Here is a 22,092-nt window from a genome sequence, read left to right as displayed (position 1 = left end):
AATATTTTGTATTATTCTAGGTCCTTTAAATAGTATCTACATAAATAAAAAAAATGATAACTTTGCGTTAATTTGGTTTACTTTTAATTTCATTAACATTAAATTTCAGTAAAGATATTTGCAATTTAGGGTGTTCTTTTTCTTTTGTTATAAGTTTTATATTTTCATTTTTAAAATTTTAAATAATAATAAACTATGAATGCAGCACTTTTACTGTAAAATTTCAGGTGAAGTGTTGAGTATGGAAGTTAGAAAATCTGCAGAAAGTGTAGCCTCATTCATTGACTGGTCAGAATTTGATTTGAAAGTTCCCTAAGAATATGACTTTTTGGATGTGTGCTTAAATAATGACTTTATTATTAGCCAAATTGTGATATCCTTGATCATAGAAGGTAATATGTAGCAAATCAACCTATTCAGTCTAATGGAGTTATATAATTACTCTTTTGGGAATAGTATTGTAATTTGTCCTTTTATGATTTTAGCTGAATAGTTTAATTGAAGATATTATGGACACATTCTTAGTACCACAAATAAGCATTCCAAGTATCTTGAAAATGCCAGTCAATCAGAGAGTGGAACCCAATCCACTTCAGTTTGCCTGAGTGAAGGTGTGATACTGATGTGGTTGTCTGATACGAGTTGCATGTGATCTATAGTAAGGATACTCTCAGGGTGGAAGGGAAAGATGAGCCTTCCAGGTAGCAATGCCCACTGTCCCTCAATAATTTATAGATTTGAACTTATTTCTTAAAATATGTTCTTTATCCCTGAACCATTTAATGTACGCTTTAAAGACTCCCAGTGCAGCACTACCCTGCGTGTTTGATTTCTCAGTCACAGAATCACAGAGTATTCTGAGTTGGAAGGAACCCACAAGGATCCACAGCTAGGAACCTGCTGAGTGCCTGCAGGCTTTGACTTCTGGCTAGCATATGTGTGGGTTCTAAAACCAGAAATGGTATGGAAATGTCATACTGAGGTGGAATAGCATTGACAAAGGATGTATCTTCACCAACCCAGCGATACTGTTGTAACTAAAGAATTAGTTTAATTTTGTTAGTACAAATAGCATTGGTAAGATTGGACATTTTGGGCTATGTTATCTGTCAGAACATGTATAAAGAGTCTTCTAAGGGCATGGTTTTGATTGTTAGCACATTCTGAAGCCTATGTTTTCACATATTCTGTGCTGTTGTTGCTTGTGAGAAGGAGATAAGGATTTTAAAAAGCCAGAGAGGGACCTCGGCTTTGGTAGATAAGTGTACACTTCCTGTATTTTATGTGTTCGTGCCCAAATGTTTGGCCACCAAGTGTTGAATCACATACTTACCTTGTAGACTGTTCTAATTCTGCTCTAGGTGTTGAGAATGTCAGTGTTTCTGTAAATCATGGATTAGAGAATTTTCAGTTTGATGGTCTTTATCTAATGGGCATAAATCAATGAGCAGCCTAATTCAGTTTTACCTTGATCTCCGATTATTGCTCATTGGCTCATATGAAGTAATTATTTTGAATTCTCATCTTGTTTCTGTGTAATTATTTCCAAGAAGATGAATATTATACACGTGTGCCATGTCTCAAGAGACCATCCAAGAAAATGGGGTTGCATGCCAACTCCTACAAAATACTTGCTCTTGTAGAACTAATTTAGAGTTAATGGTTAGTGTTAATGGATTAAATTAAGATTTCATGTGTCTCTTAAAAGCATGAATGTATTACAGAATTTGAATGGTAGTTACATTCAAGATAGATTTCGGTATTTTTTTTTATGTGGGATTTCACTAAACATGCAGGATTAAATGGTAATTCTGTAAATTTGTAGTTTTAACATCAGCTTGGTATTTGAGAATGATTCTGGGTGTTGCAGGCATATCTTGAATTGGTTTGCATTTAATGTTTTTGTAAGGGTCTTGTAATATTTCTAAAGCGAGTCCTCTATTCAGCGTGCTTTTAGGTATTTTTTTACATTTGTTCAGCAGTTCTCCCACAGGGATTTATTTTCTTTTCTGAAAGAAAAGCTTCTGTGACCTTACATTTAGCCTGGCAGAACGAAAGACCTTTTGATAAACAGAGTCTTGTAAGGAGGAAATACTACCTTCCTTTCTTTCCTTGTTCATAGAAGGGGAGTGCTTTTGAGAAAATGAGGTGAATGAGTCTGAAAAATTTGTGTGTGTAAGTGTAGACTTTGGCAAGTCAAAAGATATTTTATAGTGGTACAGAATGCTTAGGCTGCACTTTTGATTTCACTGCAAGGGCTCTGTAACCACAGCAAGCGTTCTCCTGTAAATTTCTTGTAGTGGATTTTGAACAGGTTGTGTTCTGCTGTTCTGTGTTATTTGCAGCTTCCTTGGAATTCAGCAACAAGCTTGCCTTCTGGTTGGACTTGTCACAACTATTTCTGATCTCTTGGAGTTGTAGTGGTACAACATAAGTTTTGGATGTCAGCCCATCATTTGCTTTTTATCAAGCTAATTGAACATATTTCAGTATCAGAATTTGGTACAAAATTTGTTTTCTCAAGGAAAATTCAGTCAAACTTTCCCTGCTTTTAGAAATTAAGCTTTTTGCTACCTTTCATACTAGCTCTTTCCTCAAGTCTCAAGTATCACTTTCAATCACGTTTTTCACTGTAAGTTCCAGTATATTTCTTTTATTATGTTGCTCAGGACTGAGATTTCTTGAATCTCATAAACTGTAGGTTCTAAGTTATGATTGCTATTGTTATGTTATAGGCATTAATTGTACCCAAATTTCTTTATTGGAAATTGTGGGCTAGCTTCTTTTAACTGTCTTTTAGTCAGTGAAGCCATGATAAACATATGTTTTATCATGACATACATGATAAAACAGTACCTATCAAGTTGTACTTTTGAACCTTAGAACATTATTTACAGTTTCAGAAGAGTGTAAAGAATTCTATGCCTGTTGGTGGTGAATAAAAATAAAAGGATGAATTTGAATAAAATTTGATCTCAGGGCAGCTTAGCAGACTTCCTAGTACATGGATCAGCAGAAGTCCACATTACACCTTTGAGGCTTTTAATGCTGCTTAACCTTATTTCTGAGCAATCAGAAAAAGAATTTTCCTCTGGTACTGGTGAGTGTGCTAGAATTGAATGTACAAAGAATATAACAACTATAATGTGATCACCTTGAAATTGTTGTAAACGTTTAGGGTTGTTAAGGGACATAATATATATAAGACTCACCAGAGTGAAGAAATTTAACATTACAGAGAAGGCTATATATTATGGGAAATTCTTGTTAGTTTTTTTTTCCTCAAGATGGTTGATTGAAAGTGATTATTGTTTTTTTTTTATTTATAATTGAGTAGTGAGTGTGTTGCTCCAAGAATTAAACTGCTTCTGTGAATGATTAACTAATATTTATGCAAGACGGATACAACAAATTGAACAAATAACTAGTTAGAAAGTTGTATTGGTTTACTGTGTAGATGGTTTGTAAGTGCTAGGTAAACCTAGAGCTTGTGGAATCCTTCTGGATTTATTACTGTAGTTGATTGCCGTGTGTCCAGAATGAACATACTATAAAAAAAAGCCTCCGACAAGAATATATTTCTCTAAAGGGTAAGAAAATATGCCTAAATTTACAGGTCCAAATTTATTTTAAATTATTTCACTTCTTAACAAACAGAGAAAACACAAACCCCTGTAACCTCTCCCCCTGAAAAGCAGTTGAAAAACTTAGGAGGTGCATTTGATTTTTACAAATCTCTCAGAACCTAGGAATGACATGATAGAAAATTATAAAGCAAGTTTAAACAGTATTAAGTATTGTAAAATGTTACAAGAATTTCCTACTTGTTTTAAGGAAAAGATACATAATTTTGCTTATCTTGCCTTATTAGGTTTCTTCCCGAGCAGCTCTCAAGGATGTGATGCTTTTCTTCGCCACAAGATAACTCTGATTTCTCCATCAATATTGAAAAATTATGGAATTCCTTTTGGCAAGGTACATTAGTGCTTTTTTTTAAACTCTGCTTTCCTGTATTGAGTTAGTGTTCATTATAAAGATTGTTATAGTAAAGGTGGGGTAAAAATATTTTTTTTAGGCAGTGACTGCATGAAAAGATGTATTATAACTTTTATATAGCTTAGCTTGGAATTTTCTAACATTAAACTCTTGTAGCCATCACAGTCTTTTATTGTAAAAGTTTCTGTGATTTTTTTTTTCCAAGACATTACCAAAATTTCTTAATTTATTTCCATGCTTTCAATTTAAATGTAACTTTATCAATAGTATGGTCTGAATGATTTAGGGTGGGATAAAGCCAAAATAATTGTTATTTAATTTAAAGTATATTTTAAAAGCTGTAACATAATAGAAAATGAGTGAATGATTATTTTTAAGTGCTAGGTCATGATACAGTAAATGTTTGATAAGAACATTATACAAACAGGAAGTGGGAAGAATAACTGACTTTCTTCTCTTTGGATGAATTTAATACGTAGCTGCTTTTAAAAACGTCTGAAGTATTCAATTTTTTTCTCCTTTCTACAAGATTTTTCTTTTATTGTTTTCCACTTTGAACTTCTTATAGGTGCCAGCTAATGAAACATTTTCAATGCATTGCTTTCTTTTTGAAGTGTACTTATTTTATACACTGAATGCTTTACAAATTCAAAAATTCTAAATTTTGGAGTTTTGTAAGCTTACTTAGAGGACTAGAACTTGATTCAGAAGGTCCCCTGCCTGAACATCTGTTTGTGTTAATACTGAGTTTTAAAAGCCTTTTGATCATTAAAGGACTATGATTTTTCGTTTCTCACTGTGCAGATTATTTTAAGTTGTTTGGAAGAACCAGGCAATATACACTTTTTCTCAGTCTTTTCCCACTACAGTATAGTCCTGTAAACTGCCCTCGCCACACACCTTACTTATTATTGTGGTTTCTGTTTTAGTGTATGTGTTGTTTATATATTGATACCATGTGGACATGTGTATACAAGCTTAGTTTAACATGTTCCCCAGCCTAGAATATAGGATAATGCAGTGCTTTCTGTCTGGTGTAGCTGATGTTTTTTTAACGGTATGAAACTTAACCCATAGTAATAACATTTAAGTGAATATTTTCATGCATATTATTGCCCAGCTAAACGCCAACAGAGGTGCTTGATCGCTCCCTTTTGTTGGGATTGGGGAGAGAATTGGAAGGGTAAAGCTGGAAAACTTGTGGGTTGAGATAAAGACAGTTTAATAGGGAAAGCAAAAGCCACACACACAAGCAAAGCAAAACAAGGAATTAATTCACTTCTTCCTGTGGGCAGGCAGGTGTTCAGCCACGCCCAGGACAGCAGGGCCCCCGTCACATGTAACAGTGACTTGGGAAGACAAATGTCTTCCCAAACAATCCCTTCCACTCCACACAATCCCTGTGCCATCTTTTTATCATGGCTTTATATACTGAGCACGATACCATGGGGTCAGCTGTCCCAGTTGTGTCCCCTCCCAACTGCTTGTGCACCCCCAGCCTCCTTGCTGGCAGGGCGATGTAGGGAGCAGAAGAGGCCTTGATGCTGTGTCAGACACGCTCAGCAAGAACCAGAACACCTCTGTGTTACAGCCCTGTTGGCAACACAGGTGGGAGGAAGCCACTGATTTGATGTATGCCTTTTTGGAATATCACTTCACTTTTCATGCTTAAGTCAACCTAAGTGTGAAATTGAAGAAATGTAGGCGTTTAGAATGATACTACCTGCCTTGGAAAGCAAGCTTTTTTTGAATAAATTAGTCACAAAATAAGTAGTTTGTTTTTTGAATGATACATTATCATATGGAAATATAGTTGCTGAGTTCAGTTTTTGTAATATATGGGTAAATACTGATTCCCTTCATAACCTTGTGCTTTATCATAAACTGTCAGGCGAAACTTTCCAAGCTGGAAGGTTTTATAACTAGATTTATAGTTTTGGATTTACAGAACATTACTCTGAACAGTATAATTTTCAAGGTTGGTGTTTAAAGTAGTGTACCTATTTTCAGTACCACATATTTGAGGTGGGGTAGGGGAGTTGACTTTTTGTATTTTGGTGTCTTGATTATTCCTATATTATAATTAAAAAAAAATATGCTATAAACAGTTAAAGTTCTGTCACCTAGTCTTTGGAGGAAGCAGCCTGTACCCAAGTATAATTGTAATTAATGGGATTCAGTGAGAAAGTGAATAGAGAGAACCAGGCTGTGATCTCTCATGGCTCAAAGTGATAGAAGTGAAAATGTGCTGAATGCTGATAAGTCAGCCTACGCCTACCAGGTGGCAACTGAACTGCTGCTTGTTGCAATAGAACACCTGCTAAACTGTCAGCAGTGGGATGGTGTATTGAGATAAATTTTGGAATTGTTAGCGTTGAGAATAATCTTTCTTAACCATTCCCATGGCAATTGTTGGAGTGCTACCGCAACAGCTATAATATGTGCAACTGTATGTGCATTTGCCTGTATGTGCTAAATATGAATCCACAAAAAATTTACCCGTGCAAAATGTGAGATGCAATTTTTTTCTTTAGCTATGCTAGCTTAGTATATTTTTCTTGTTTTTCTCTCTTTCCTTCATCCTATAATACAATTAGAAATAGATATCTGCTAACCCTGTGTATTTTCCGATTGGGCAAAAAAGAACACAAGGAATTGGTAAATCTGTAAGATAAGAATTTTGAAGGAGTTTTTAAAAGCAGAAATTGAATGTAAGACAACTATGTCAGCAGAAAGCTGAGATTTAGGACATGACGTTAATAAGAAAAACGTTTGGAGTTTTGAGTTTTAATTTTAGTGTTTGTTTAAAATTTAACCCTTTCTTTTTGTGATTCCAAATCATAAGTGTATTTACCTAAAAGGGTCATGTTTGTCCTTCCAGTTTTTGTTACTGTATTGCTAATGCAAAGCATTGTCAGACAATGAAAGTTAATCTTTGAAAAGTCTCATTATTTTCATGTAATCAGCAAATGCATCTTGTTGAATAGTCATCAGTCATTGCTCAGATTATTTGCTTCATTTAAATGGATCTGTTTGCTTTTTAGTGGGCCTGTTGCCTGATGTGCGTTTCATGTAAAAAGGTATATCAAAGAGAGCATGGGGAAACTCTTTTGACTATTCACTTCTGTGTAATCTACTTTATTCATTAACTCTTATCAGATAGTTCAGAAGACAGTGTGCCATTTCAAGTCTCTGACTAACCTGTCCTTGATACCGTCTTTGGTGGTCTGACTTCAGTTGATTAAAGCTGTCTCTGTGTGGAGAGAATATTAGTGACTGACAGAAGTGCTGTCTCTTCTCCATGTCCAGAGGAGAGCAACAGTCCATTCTAGCAGAGGGAGATGAGATTTCTCTCTTGAAAGAGAATATCTTGACCTGTGATTTCTTAACCACACATTTTAAAGAAGCCCTCTAAATCTGATGTATCTTTTAAAACTAGGAAGTAGGAAAATGGTTTATTTTTGGATCTACTAAATTATAATTACCGTGGCAGTGGCTTTTAGGTAAGTTTTTTTTGTTCTGGTTGGTTAGTTGGGGCTTTTCTTTTTTTTATCTGCTTTCTCTAATTTCTTGTTGAGCCAGTGGCCTTAGCACACTTTTCTTTCGGTTGCACTTGTAAAGACCAGAGTAGTCCTTTGAAACTACCCTTGCTTATACTCCAAGACAATGTTAGAGCTTAACTGTAGTCAAGCATTTCTTCTTTAAGAATCATCTTCTATCCCCGTTGTCCTTTAGTTATTTGTAAATCTTCTTACCAGTAATGCCAGAGTGTTTCTGCTCTCTAAAATTTTGCTTAAAGAGGAAGAGGGGAAGGACAGTGGCAGATTAAAATTTGTTTTGATTTAATGTCTAAAGTGGTGCTTTAATAGCTTTATCTTGAGACATTTTACATAGGATTTCCAATGCAAGGGATCCCCTTGGTGGTAGCAGCTGTTGTTGTGGAAAGAGTGTGCTGCAGTTTACTTGCTGGAGTTTGAACAGAGTTTAGTGGTCATTGTGACAGTGGTTTAACAAGATCTGATGAACACGTACTACACTTGAGTATTTATTGTGTAGGGGATAGGATCAGCTGGAGCTGTCAGGGAGACCGTCCTCTTGAGTCACAGGTTCAGAGAGGACCCTGCTGCTTTCTGAGCTTCTTTTCACAGGGCAGTTTAGAAGGGGCTGGATTGAGGCTTTGTCACCAGACTTGGTCAATTCTTCATGTCTAAAGGATTATACATGCACTATCAACCTTTTACATCACTTAGCTAAGATGACAAAGTTTCAGTATGCTTACTCCCAGTTCTCTTAACAAGTATCTGACATGGCAAGAAGTCTCTCAGCCCTGAGGAGTAACCTTGAGAGGTGCCCCTACTCAAGGGGAGATGCTGGCTGCAGCCTCTGCCATGGGCTGGGGCACTATTTATGGAGGAGGATGGTTGACTTACAGTCATATTCACATACCAACAGGACATCTGGGTCACTGCACAAGACAACCCCTGGCCACTGTGTTGCCACCCATCTTCACAAAGTTCATCTTAAACCATATGCAGCCATCATGACTGCCACTGGTGGGTATTGCTTTGGACTGGGGAGTGCACACTGCCACAGCCATAAGACCTAAGAATTGGTGCATGGCATTTTTCATTAATTCTTCTTCCCCCTCTTCCCACTTAAAGACACTGCCGAAGTGTGTTCTTTTGGGATGAACAACATTGTTTTCCTAAACCGCTAAGGCTCATCACCTTAGAGTTTCTTCTACTTTATGCTTTCTTGCATAGAATAGAATAGGAAGAAACTTAAAAGTCTAATCAGGCTCTCAGTCGCAAGTCATTGAATCACAGTTTTTGAAATCAGTGAGTATAGGAGAGAAGGGTGAGAATAAGATCTCTCTCCAGTCTTTTGAAGAAAACTTCTGGTGCCACTTTAGAGAAACTTCTTCAGGGTGGTGGACAGAATAAGTTCTACAATTAATTTGTATGAGTACTTAGGAATGATAATTGGGGTGTTTTGATCCAGAATATGTCTGCTTCCTCTCAACCAGTAAGAATGATATATTCTTCATACTGTCTTTTCTAGTTCCCTTTACTTCTAGATTTTATTACCACTGAACCCCTGCTTTCAAGATTCACTATTTTGAACGTTCTTTCTGAATTTGTAAAGTATTACATGCAGCTATGTATTTTATAGTAAAGAACATTGTCTCAAGTGTACTGTTTCTGCTTGCATTAATCTCATTTCCCTGCAAGGTGAAAAGAACGTCTATGTTTTCAGTTAGTTGTAAAGGCAAATGTAGTTTGCATTGCTTTAGGACCAGAACTGCTTTTGTAATGTGGATCACTTTGAGGTTTTTTAAAATTTATTTATTTTGTTTGGATTTTTTTAATTTTATTTTAATGTTACAGGTTACACAAGAGGCAGGAGAATTTATGATCACTTTCCCATATGGATACCATGCAGGATTTAACCATGGATTTAACTGTGCAGAGTCAACAAACTTTGCCACCATTCGATGGATTGATTATGGGAAAGCAGCAAAATTGGTAAGTCATACTGTAGAAAATTGATGTATAAGGAAATCTTTCTTGTGGTTATTTCTTTGTGAGAATCTATGGAAGCTGATGAGAAAGGGAGAACTATGAGATCAGGTAGTACCTTACACTGCCATTGAAATTTTATTTATAGTTGCTGTTTTATAGTGGGTATTATACTTCCAACAATATGCATTCCTCTCAGTAGTGAGGTTTTTTTGCAGGTTAATGTGTATAGTGTTCTTCAGAACTAGTTCTATTTATGGATTTTTTAAGCTGAAGCTACATATACTGAGGTTAGTATATGTGAAGACAACTGCCTTTGCTCTTAAATCTCCTTTAAGCTCTACTGTTTGTGAAAACACTTTAGTTAAACCAGGAATTTTGATACCTGGAAAGAAATAATGAAACTTAAAGTTTAAAGAAAGAAATTCAACTTTTCTCATCTTTACTGTAATCAGAAAACTTGTAGTACAAGATAATAAAGGAACTGAGGTGTGTATCACTGAAGATATTTTAGACTGCAGTCTTGTTCTGTGGTGTGCATATCTTCCTTCCTTTTGCCCATAGGCACTCAGCCTTATCATCCCTATCTTAGTGTTTTGTACAGTCAAAACACTCCCAATGTACAGAGCCACGCCACTGCCTCTGCTTCCTTGCCTATCCCTTCTGAACAGCCTCTAGCCATCCACTGATGGATGTATAAGTAATGGCATAAAGACACAAGATCAAGAAACTGCACAATTTGTTCAGCAGAAGTTTTTTACTGTTGTTCAATATTCTGTGACTTTTATTAGTGTTAAGGCTTATATAAGCCTTGATTTGGATGACTCAGAAATTAAGTCAGAGGCATTTTCTGTGTTGACTTGTTTGTTATTGAGAAAAACCTTTCCAATGAGATGTCCTTATATTAGCTAATATGATAACATAGAATAAAGAGCAAAATCATCTGTGGTGGTTTAACAGCCAAGTAATGATTGTGGACTCTTGTTAAACATGGGAGACTGGGGAACGTCTTCATGAGAAAGTTCTCAAATAGCTGAAACTTCTGATTTTAGGCACTAATGTGCTCAGTATGCACATAATAACAGTAGTGAAAGTGTTGAAAATCTCTGCATGCATCCAGCATGTTCAGGCTGGTCTTTAATAGGAAAGTTCTGTTTTTAATAGCCAGTGGATAAGGTGGCAACTATAGAGTTAATTTAAAACCTCTAAAACTTATGCATTTGATAATTTTGCCTTTGAAATTCCTGTGGATAGTAGAACCATGAACACACAAAAGTTAATTGTGCCAGCTAAATGACCTGGATTTTGAAAGGTACGAGTGTCATGCAGCTCAAAAGTTGATTCAGCTGTACTTTGAGAATGGCAAAATTCGTCTTCAACTGTGGAGCAAAGCTGAGGTAGTGCTACCTGCAGGTACCTCCCTGTCAGTGTACTGGCTTCATATTTTTTAAGTTTTTAAAAAATGGTTTACTATTTGGTGTACAGCTGCCCCAGTACAAAAAATTAAATATTTTATGCCTCCAGCATGCGTCTCTGTTGTTGTATTATACTGTAAACTTAAGGTCATCTTTAAGTTCAGCAGAGTTAGAAGATAATTTTTTAAAGCTAATGTAATTGTATTGCTTTTCATCACTCCAAAAGTGCCTCTAAAATTCTGAAATTTTAGCTAGGAAGTCTTGGTATGTACAGCCTAAGCACTGTTTTATTTTGTCAAAATTCTCTAGCATATGGATAAAACTTTCGTCTTATGAGACTGAATTCTGTGCTCTGCTATTATTGCACATAGGAGCAGTATTGTGTATATATAAGAATTAAAGTCTGGTGTGTGCAGTTAAATTTAAATGCCTAAAACCTTCAAAGTGGCATCTGGACCAATAATGGCTTCTCTATAGAGAAATCTTAGATACGATAGTAAAATATGAGTTGCAGCTTCTTTGACAAATGGTCAGAGTGCTTAATGTTATTTGCTTATTTTTTATCGTTTATTACCACAAGAATGAGAATTAAAGTTTACTTTTTTCCTCATTTCAAGTGAAAGAATATGCTAGGAATTACTAATAGTAGAATTCTTTTTTTAAGTGGAAAGTGGAAATGTCTAAGAAGAGAAGAACTAAGAGAAAGGTAGTGAACTATTTCTTCATAAAACTTCTTTGTATTTGTTTATACCATACAAGTAGGGTAAACAAGACAAACAAAGGAAATACTATAGAATCATAAAATGAATTTACATTGGAAAAGACCTTTAAGATCATTTAAGTCCAACCGTTAACCCAGCACTGCCAAGGCCATCAATAAACCATTCCCTAAGCACCATATCTGCAGGTCTTTTAAATACTTCCAGGCAGAGATGGTGACTCAACCGCTTCCCCTGGGCAACCTGGACAATACCGGACAACCCTTTCTGTGAGGAAATGTTTCCTAAACCTCCCCTGGTGCAATTTGAGAGCATTTCCTCTTGTCCGATCACTTGTAACTTGGAGAAGAGACCGACCTCGCCTCACTACAAGCTCCTTTCAGGCAGTTGTAGAGAGGGAGGTCTCCCCTTATGACAAGCTGTGTGACAGAACTGGCATAGAACCGCTATGTTACCGGTATCATCATTTCTAACAACCACGCCCCCCCCCACCTCTACTTAGTGAGTCAACATCAGATGAGTCTTTCTGAACGAATTTAGGTAAAGTAAGCGTGAAAGTTTAAAACCTGGCATTTGAGGCTACTGCTTAGAAAGTTTTTGTCTTGCCTGGGTATGTGTGAAGACCACTGTGAACTCAACTAGTTGAATTTCTGCAGCTTTCTAGCCCAGAATTAAGGTTCATGGTAAATGCCTGTATTTAGTTTTACAGCCTGGCTTTCTGCTCAGCTCCTCTGCCCTTCATAGTTCCCAGTAACCTTCAAGTTATATGACTTCTCCTTCACATGCACAGATGCAGGCGTAAATTGCGTGTTTACCACTGCACACTTACAAATAAAGGCACGGATATCACCTGCCTTGGCTCAAACTGATCTTAAAAGTCTCTTCTCAAACTGCTAATAGTACCAACAAGGAGAGGGGAAAAAGCCCAAAGTAACAGCAGTAAACCTTAGCACAGCGTTCATGCTCTCAGTCAGTACGGCTGGTCTTTCATTCTGGATTGCTTTCCACAAAGACCCTTCTATCAGCTGGCAACTTCCTTGCCAGACAGTTATTACGAGGGCATTCTCTCTAGTTTGAGACTGTGTGTCAGTGTTGCACCAGCTACTAGGGAGAAGGCATAGAGCACGTTACAGGATGCACAAGGAAACAACAGGATTATGCTGCGCTGTAGTAAGCATCTCGGTAGCTTCTGAAGGTAGCGTTGGCAGCTTCTGAGGCAGCTAGAGCAAAAAAAGCACCTACACCATTTTAGGACAACATGTGAGGGCTGTTGAGGTTGGATTTCCTCAGGGAAAAAGGAAAAATCCAAATAAAATTGGATTGTTGTCCATGTAATAAATATTTAAGATAAGGTATAAGATTATAAGGTCTAAGGTACCTTCCACCCCCCCAAAGAACTTACGGTCTGATTTTGTATAATTGTACTATGTTTCTTGATTACAGTGTTGTAAGACGAGCTCACTGAATGGGTTTTACTTTAAAAATATACAAGGCTCCAACAATTTATCTACCAAATTTATTAGAAGAGCCTTTAGTTCCTTTAACACCTTAAGAGAGATTGCAAAGGAAAAAAGCTGCCCACATTTTCTCAGGAGGTACTTTTACTGGTAAACTTTAGAAAATAACAGAATTTGGCAAAAGTTTAAAGGGTAACATTCAACTGAAGTAAAGCTTTCCACGAAGCGTTGACTTAGCACATGCTAACCCATACATCTTAGCAAAGTTCCCATCCTAAGCTACCCAAAATATCAAGAAAGGAGATTAGGAGAAGAAGAAAAGAAAGAGAGAAAAAGAGAATTATAGCTACCACCCCTAGATCCAGCAAAGATCCAGCTACAGAAGTCCAGAACGGCATGGAGAGCACATGTTGCTGTTTTATTTGTTTTGGCAACCAGTCCAGGGCTGGGTCAGAGGCTCTGGGGTGTGATGTGGGGCACTGCTCCTGGTGTGCAGTGACAGACAGCTGCTCTGGGACTGCCTGGGGAGGCTCCAAGGGGCTGGAATGTAGGACAGGGCATCACAGGCACCTTTGTGAAATTCAACCTGTCACTTCTCTCTCCCCCCCTCACTGCCTTGAGTTGGTCTGAGCTGATAACTAATATAATAATCCAGTGTCTCACAGGTGTTTTTCTGGGAAGCCATAAAGGATAGCTATGATTAGTTTTATCACAACCTTAGGAAACTTCCAGAAAGTATTAATTAAAAAGGTAAGACATCTGTGTGCCCAAAAAATACTGATATTTTGTCAGTTTTATTTGCAGGTATGGTAATTTTATTTAAAAACAGAAAGAAGAAAAAAACAAAACCCGCACAACCTTGCAGTCCCATTTGTTATTCTTCAAACTGCTGATACTGTGTTTGACTTATCTTTTCTTTCTTTATGTGTAATGTGCAAGAATTTTAATTGAATGTTTGGGATCCTGTAGTTCTCCTGTATTGTACTGCAGAAATTGTCTGTGTCAGCAAAATGCATCAATATCTAGGTCAGTTCATTGCTGTATTCTCCTTAGAGAATATTGTATACTGATGACTATTTGTCTTCCTACAGGAACACTTTTATTTTTTATAGGATAGTTTCTAATTGCTTACAGCTGGATTTTTGTCTTTTAAAGAAAAAATTATGAAGTCAATATTTTTCATAGATTTTTGGGAAAAAAACATTCCAGAAAAGATTTTTGTTAAAGTTGTAGTAAATATTTAGCCTGTGTGATGATACTGCTTTCCTGAATTAAATGAGATGGTGTTAAAGATTCTGTGAAATCACATTTAAATGTTAAATAAGAGATCATTATGACCCTTGGTACTGGAAACTTTGATTAAGCAAAGACTTTGGATACAAATTTCATAAATTATTTTCTGACTTTAAAAATGCTAAACCTGTGGTCTTGATTTCATTCTGTGTACCCTAACTATATGTAATAGTTGAACCCTAGGAGCAGGGATGTATACTCCAGCTTGTTTTCTAGAGTTTGTGTGAGACTCGCTCAGGGGACAACATACCAAAAGTAATACCAGGTGGCACCTCCAGTGTGCTGTTTGCTACAGCTCAGCTGCTGCTTGGAGCTCACTTTTGGACAAAATTAAGTTGGACAGAATTAAGCAAAAGTAAAAAACTATATTAAGAAAAAACCCAAACAAAAACCTCAGTCCCAGAACAATAGAACTAGATAAATAACAGGCATATTAAAAGCCTCCCAGCTCCAAAGAACACACAGGAAGAGAAATAGGAGACACTGGTGGAAGGAACAATCAGTCATGCTCTCCTGAAGATGCTTTGCAAATGGATGTGGAGAGGCATATTGGTGAAGTGCTGCTGTGTGGATATGGTAGGACTTAGAGAAACAAAGGGAGATTTAGCTCAGAAATACAAGTAGTTGTGTTGTAACAGTCTGTGAGGATGAGAGGCACTCTAAGCTTTAGATACTCTTAGTCATCTTCATCATACTGGAGCTTTGATTTGTTGAATGCTGTTTATTGATGAAAAAAATTAAATGGCACAAAATAGGGGCAGATAGCATATTTCTTCAGGCTTCTGTGAATTTTGTCATTTTCCTGATGGAGCTGCATTTACTTGAGTAGGCTGAAAATGTGTAGCTGCATGAATCTCATTTTTCAGTTTCCTTACTCCAGTGGATTTTGTTATTTTTAGGAAAGCAGATGAGACTGTGGCTATTAGCTTGTATGGTTTGTAGGTATCTGCTTTGATTTGTGTTGATTAGATAACTTGTGTGTTGAAAAAGGGTTCATGTTCAGTTATTAGAATTGATGAATAAAAATATTACACATAGGTCTTCTATGTCTGAAAATCTTTCTGAAGCAATTGGATAAAAGACACTTCTCTAGTCTGAGAAATATCTTGTATTCCTAATGTTTATTATCTCCAGGGTTGGACACCAGAGATACTCTGTGTATCTTCTATGTTTATTAATTTTATATTTTTGCTAGTTATAATAGCTATTTCTAATGAATGCCAATGTTGCCTTCTTGCAAGGTGCCAAACTGGAGTTCTCAGGCATGATTTTCACCCGTCCACATTTTAACTGTGGTAGATAGGACCAATGAACTTTATGCACTATAATTTGAAACTGGGAACCAAAAACGGATTTAAATTTTGCATAAAATCCTCTGCTTTTTTGGTACAGACACTTTTTTCCCCCTTTGAAATTCCTGTTATTTTTTTTTTCTTGCTGCTGTTTTGTAAACATTTCAGAAACTTAGATGCTGGTAAATCAGTTACTAGTTGAAGGGAATCTTCCTAAAAAGCACATCCTTTGACCTTGTGTAGAGTTTCTGGACTACATGGTCCCATCTTACCCTGATAGAGGACAGAAACTTACAGAACTGACAGCTGGGATGAGATGGAGGTCCCGTGTAGGGAAATGTCCAGGAGACTGGTGGTATAAGCAGTTTTGGTTAGAGGTCTCTAATTCTTCTTTATACAGTTGTGATTATTTTAGTTTATTTCTTTCCATTTTCCACTGGTTACTTTTTATAATCCCCTCATTCCCTTGTGTCTTGGTTTAACCCCAGCCTGAAACGAAGTGCTTGCTCCCCTCAATCCATGGTGGGATGAGGAGAATTGGAAAAAAAGAAAAAAGGTAAACCCCCTGGACTGAGATAAGAATAGTTTAGTAATTGAAATAGAATATTATAATATAATAATAATTATAATTAAATAAGAGACAAGAAGAGAGAAAGGAATAAACCCCAAGAGAAATAAGTGATGTGCAGTTCAGTTGCTCACCACTTGCTGACTGATGCTAGACTCACCTCACAACCATGATCAGCCCCTCCTGGCCAACTCTCCCCAGTTTAAATACTGAGCCTGACATTCTATGGTATGGAACATCCCTTTCGCCAGTTCGGATCAGGTGTCTCCACCATCTTCCCTGACGGCTTCTTGTGTCCCTGCTTGCTGTCAGAGCATGGGAAATGGAATAGTCTGTGATTGGAATAAGTGCTGCTGAGCAAAACCCAAGACACATCAGTGTGTTATCTACATTATTCTCATACTGAATCCAAAACACAGCTCTATACCTGCTACTGGGGAGAAAATTAATTCTATCCCAGCTGTGTGTTGCTGTTCCAAATTCTCATGTCACAACTATCCGTCACACCTTGTCCATACTTTCACAAGCTTTCAGAGAAAGTACTGACATTTCCAAATACTGCTCTCATTTCTTGATGTGTCTGTTTTGTGGAACCACTTGGTGACTTTCACTCAGTATAAATGTATGTAAATTTTACCGCCTTCTCTCAGGGATAGTGTCACACTAGGTGATTTTACTAGTCATTGTAATGATTCTTTTGTACTGCAGCTCTTTTAAGACGTGATTTGTTTTCAGATGCTGGTGCTCGAAAACCTTTTTGTTGTTTAGCTGATATGTAGAACCTTAGTAGAGAAGTCTACCAACCTTTTCTACTTGAAGCTAGGGCTACTTCAGTATTATTGCTCTCTTTCATAAAATTAAGCCAGTAATTACTCATGCATTCTTTCGTGGTAGCTGCTTAGCAACGTGTTTTCTGTGGATAGGTTAGATCAAAGTGCTGGCCTGCAGGTTGTATTTTTCCCTTTGGTAGGATGAAGTGCAGTTGTTTTGATGTTAGGTTTGATGGATTTGTTTGCCACTGCATTCATTAGCTTCACATCAAAAAACTGACAGGCTGTTAAATGAAACTTTGGCTTAGATTTTCAGCTTGACTGTTTCAAGACCTGTGTGAAGATGTTTTGTTTTGTGCTGCAGCAGCCTCAAGCAGTTGTGACTGTTTCAAAGGGAAGAAAAGTTATTTAATATCCTGATTTATTTGGGTAAAAGAGAGTCATTGTCTTGAAGATAGCCATGTCCAACTTATCAAAAACAATATATTGAAATATATATTGAGAGACAATATATAGGACTTTATTGATTTTATCAGAGAAGAAGCTATACTTACTGCAGAAAAACAACTTTACCACCTTCCATAATTTACTGATGTAATATTTTTTTCAATGAGGATTATGTTTAGATTTCTTTTGTACAATAACATATTAGTTGTCTGTTGGAAAAAAAAAAGTTTTACCACTTTTTTTTAAAATGTGGGTGAGTGATTTAAAGGTGTAGGCTTAAAAAGTATCTTCCTATCCCTACGGCACTGTATTAGTACTGAATGTCAGAAATAGCTATGTGCATAAGCTCATGAGTCATTCTTATATCAGCTTATTTTATTGGTTTGATTTTTGAAAAATTTTTCTTAAAGCACTGCATGTTGATGCAGTTGATTCCAGTCTGCAACAATATCAGCATCATTAGTGATGTATAAATTAATGTTTTTACTTGTGAGATCATAATTAGCCACCTTATATCATTTATTTGCCTGCTAATGAAATTTTACAAGGTTTCGGGAACCATACATGCTTTCCGTTTCTTGTCTGGATTGTTAATACACCACTTCAGAGCAAATTTCTACATTCTGCATTTTGACATTTCATTTCATAATCACAGTGCCACTCTCAGCTTTACAGTTGTCATAGAATTTTCTCTTTTATTTTCAATGTTTATTTCTTTTATGTTAATCTGTTACTTTTATTTTTTTCATCTTACTGCTATCATTTACTGCCCCTGTTTGGTTCTTGCATCAAAAACTCATAATTTCCTGAGAACAGTGGCTATTAAAATTTCTCACTCTAATATGGGAGATTGTCAGTCTCTCAGTGGGCAGTAACTTGCAGAGTTCTGGACTTCTAGCACTGTGGCATATTGAATTAAGAATTGTTATTAGGCTTCAGGAGTAGAAAGGAGTAGTAATGATCACCTGCTCTAATAGAATAACTTTCTGTTGTTCTTTTGTAGCTTCCCATTTTGGTAGACCACCTGGTTGTAAATCCATACTCTGAAATGTCTTACGGTAGTGTTCCTGTGTTCTCACAGTCTAAGCTATGTTATATGCAAGTACTGTTGTTTTCTGTGAGTAGTGTATTCTGTGTGTATTCTCATGAAACTTTTCCAACTGTACCTAGCCTAACTTTTTTTCTGTGTGATGCTACAGTATGTGTGGATATCATTATGTGTGTGCGTTTCTATCACAGAGTTCTCGTGCAAGCTGCACTGTTTATTAAATAAAAGTAAAACCAACAATACTACTGCTTTTTCTGTTTTTCTCACGTGGAGTTTTGGTTAAGTAAGGAGAGGAGAATTCCATAAAATAACATTTTAAACGTTGGGGTACCTTCTTACAACTGTGAGTGACTACAAGTGGTGAAATCTAATCTTCTTTTTTTTTTTCCTAAGTGATATCACAGAATTTCCATTCATCAAAGTAATAAATGTACCAAGTTAGCCTGCTTAGTAGATGTTTAGAAGATTTTGCTTTATAGCAGCTTTCAACTAATGAAGTGATTTTTTTTCATAGAAAAAGTCAATAATTTACGATAAACTTGCCATTTCAGAATATAATATGTATAAAATTTTGCGTAAATCAGTGCAGTTCCTTTTCTTACGTTTCATCAGAATGCAGATTATAATTACTCTAAATTTTCTGAAGAAAACCTCTTGTCACTAGGTACCTTTCTGTCCATGTATTAATGTCACTGCCTGTAAAGAGAGATTATTTTCATTCTGTCTTTTTAAAGAAAATAGAATTTGAACCGAGAAATTTTCACAAATTTGAGGTTCACAAAGTAGACTCTTTGGGCTTAAATCAGCTGCTGAAACACAGGTATCCAGCACCATCTGAGATAGCTTAAGGTATTTTTCCTTGCTCTGTCTAGACAGAAGAGTACCAATCTCCGTGAATCCAGTGCAATATTTAGAACTCAGTCAGATGCCACATATACCAAAATGTGGTTCAGGTGTCAGTGCTTGCTCATGCAATTGAAGTGAATCATCTGTCATTGTATTCTTTTGTTTAAACCATTTACAGAAGTAAGACTCAGTCTAAAAATTAACTACATTTTCATAGTCTAAGAGGAAGTCAGTTCTCTAGCCTTGCTAGATTAATTTTGCAGTTTGGCACTGGGCAATGACCTATTGTGATAGCCCAAAAGGTGACTTAAGTCTTAGGGTTCAGTTCCCTTAAAACCACCACCCCCCAACCTTTCTTCTCATAAACCAAGCCCACTTCCAAATACTGCTACTACTGTGCAGGCCAGGAGTTGGGCTCAGTGATCCTTGTGGGTCCCTTCCAACTCGGCGTATTCTGTGATTCCGTGATTATTTGTCTTTATTTATTTTTTTAATTTACAACCATTTTAACTCTGTGTTTGAATCATCAGAGAGTTCAAGCTACTAAAAACCATGCTGACCGTGTTCTTCCATGCCGTTTCTGTTGGCCTGTGGCAGGTCTGGAACTCAGATGTTTCTGCTGTAGTTGTTTTGTTTGGTTGGTTTTTTGTTTGTGGGTTTTGCTTTTTTTTTCTTTCCTTTTTTTTTTGTTTTTCATCTTTTTTTGTATACAGTGATAAAGCTTTGTGTGAATATGATTTTCTACTGGGACTGTCTACAGGATTCACCTCTGCTGGAGGTGAATCTCTCCTGCAGTTGGTAATAGAGTTGCTAGTTTGGCTCAGGCCAAACATTGTAGAGACAAGCATGTACTTGCAGTTTTCTCTTTGTTTTTCTGAGTCTGGGGAATATGATCTAAAAATGAAGAAGAAAGGTTGAATAGCAGTATCATTTATTTGAAACTCACATAATGTTTTTAGTTCCTTCATTTGAAAGAAGAAACTGTAAATATAGATGCACAATTCAAAATGCTTGTCTAAGAGCAATAGATAAGGCTTCTGTGAATGAGGAGGAATAAATACCCACATCCTGAGGTAATTACATCAGGGTGGGTAAAGTGTAGTTATTATTTTTACTGTAAATGAGCCTTGTAGCCTAGCAGATATGTGAAATCGAAGCTGAACACAGGCAGATGCCTCAACTGCAGGTTTAGTGCCCTCACTGTGCATGCTACTTGAGTTAGTAGAATGTGTTTATATGCTACTAGTTAAAAATTTTTAAGGTTTGAAACTCTTCCGCTTACAGGCTTCCTTTTGAGGCTTGAAGTCATCTCAAATGAACTGTGTAACTTGCACTGGTTTGATTTTGGATAAAACCCATAGTGAAACGTACTGCTATGCTTTACAAAAAGGAGGAGAAATAATTTTCTGAAATGTTTTATAGCAAAAAGAAAAAAAAAGCTAAAGTAAGACCTCAGTGCTAGTGTGGTTGTACTCAGTTTTTAAGGTTTGTCTTTCTGCCTGAAGTGTGAACAGCTTTCAGGTTGTTGGGAGAAACAACCCAGATTCTAACTCAGATACATTAAAAGGATACATTAAAATTTTAGATAAAGTTCACTTCCATATGGTTCATTACAAGACCTTGCATACATTCTTAGAGTGCAGTAAGTTACTTCATTCTTTTGTAAATTTATAACCAATGTAACCAAATAACTTCAGTTAAGACTCTCTGTTTGTTGGCTTGTATGTATTATGGTCTCATATGTTCAACAGCCTCAATCAGATCGACTTTTAGATCTTAATAAGATCACCTATCTTACCATGTGGCATGCCACGTGCTTGGGATTCTGGGGGAGAATTTTGACCTGTAGTTTCATAGATATCTGTTTATCTATATATATAAAAAGCTGGTTTGCCCTAGAGAGCTAGAACAGTGCCTACTTCTAAAGGGCAGTCCAGTTTGAAATACCCCGCAAACATCTGAATTAGAGATAAAAAAATTATTTTTTTCTCATTTTGCTTAGATCTGGCTTTTCCACCCTATTCCCATTAAGTTATTTGAGTTACTTCTACTGAATATGTTACTGTACAGTACCATAAATGCAATGTTTTGGTGGCTTTTTCAAAGTTTGTTGAGAACAATTGCAGTATGTAAGAAAGATGTAGAGGTCTTGGTATTTTGATCCATTATTATGAGTGCTGTGGGATAAATTATGATATATGTAGAGAAGAAATCTAACCTTTGTAAATTTTTGTTTGTTTCCAAAGAATCGAGAGAGAGAAACTCTATAAAAATTTACTCTTATAGGGGAAAGTTAAAATAAAGTAACCCCCCAAATCCTCTTCTCTGTGCTCTCCATTTTTTATGTAGATGATGACAGGGTGTTGATATACTTGGCTTAGTGTATAAGCCAAGTATAATAATTAAATATATAAGCCAAGTATAATAATTAAATTGTTTATCAGGATATAAGAATCTATTTCAGAGTCTAAGATTGGACAAGATTTTACAAAAAAATCCAGATAGGTGGCATTTAGTATGTCTATTGAATGTCTTTGAAACAGACTGTCATCTAATTCTTTGGCAAATGTGTTTAAAAATTAAAATCAGTTAAAAATAATTCTAGTACTTTATTGTAATGAATGCAATGTTTAAACTAAGCATATTTAAAGTATTTTGAATGCTGGGATTTAAGAATACCTTGTAATATGAAACAATGTGCTAGGTGATGCTGTTAATGGTC

The 22,092-nt window shown here is 36.3% G+C and overlaps 1 protein-coding gene across 10 annotated transcripts in view; it reads left to right on the top strand.

Moving 5' to 3' along the window:
* Positions 1-22,092, top strand: part of KDM4C (lysine demethylase 4C) — a 260,988-nt gene that overhangs the window by 47,188 nt on the left and 191,708 nt on the right. For all 10 annotated transcript variants that reach the window (XM_027752199.2, XM_039384505.1, XM_039384504.1 and 7 more), the window contains exons 8-9: positions 3,872-3,975; positions 9,384-9,521. In XM_027752199.2, coding sequence (XP_027608000.2) covers positions 3,872-3,975; positions 9,384-9,521 — 242 coding nt within the window. The remainder of the gene's footprint in view (positions 1-3,871; positions 3,976-9,383; positions 9,522-22,092) is intronic.

This window comes from Pipra filicauda, unplaced genomic scaffold, assembly GCF_003945595.2.
Source record: "Pipra filicauda isolate LSUMZ 115617 unplaced genomic scaffold, ASM394559v2 scaffold35_size7292922_pilon, whole genome shotgun sequence".
Classification (NCBI taxonomy): domain Eukaryota; kingdom Metazoa; phylum Chordata; class Aves; order Passeriformes; family Pipridae; genus Pipra; species Pipra filicauda.
Note: the sequence above shows the minus strand (reverse complement) of the source record. Positions and strands in the feature narration are given on the sequence as shown.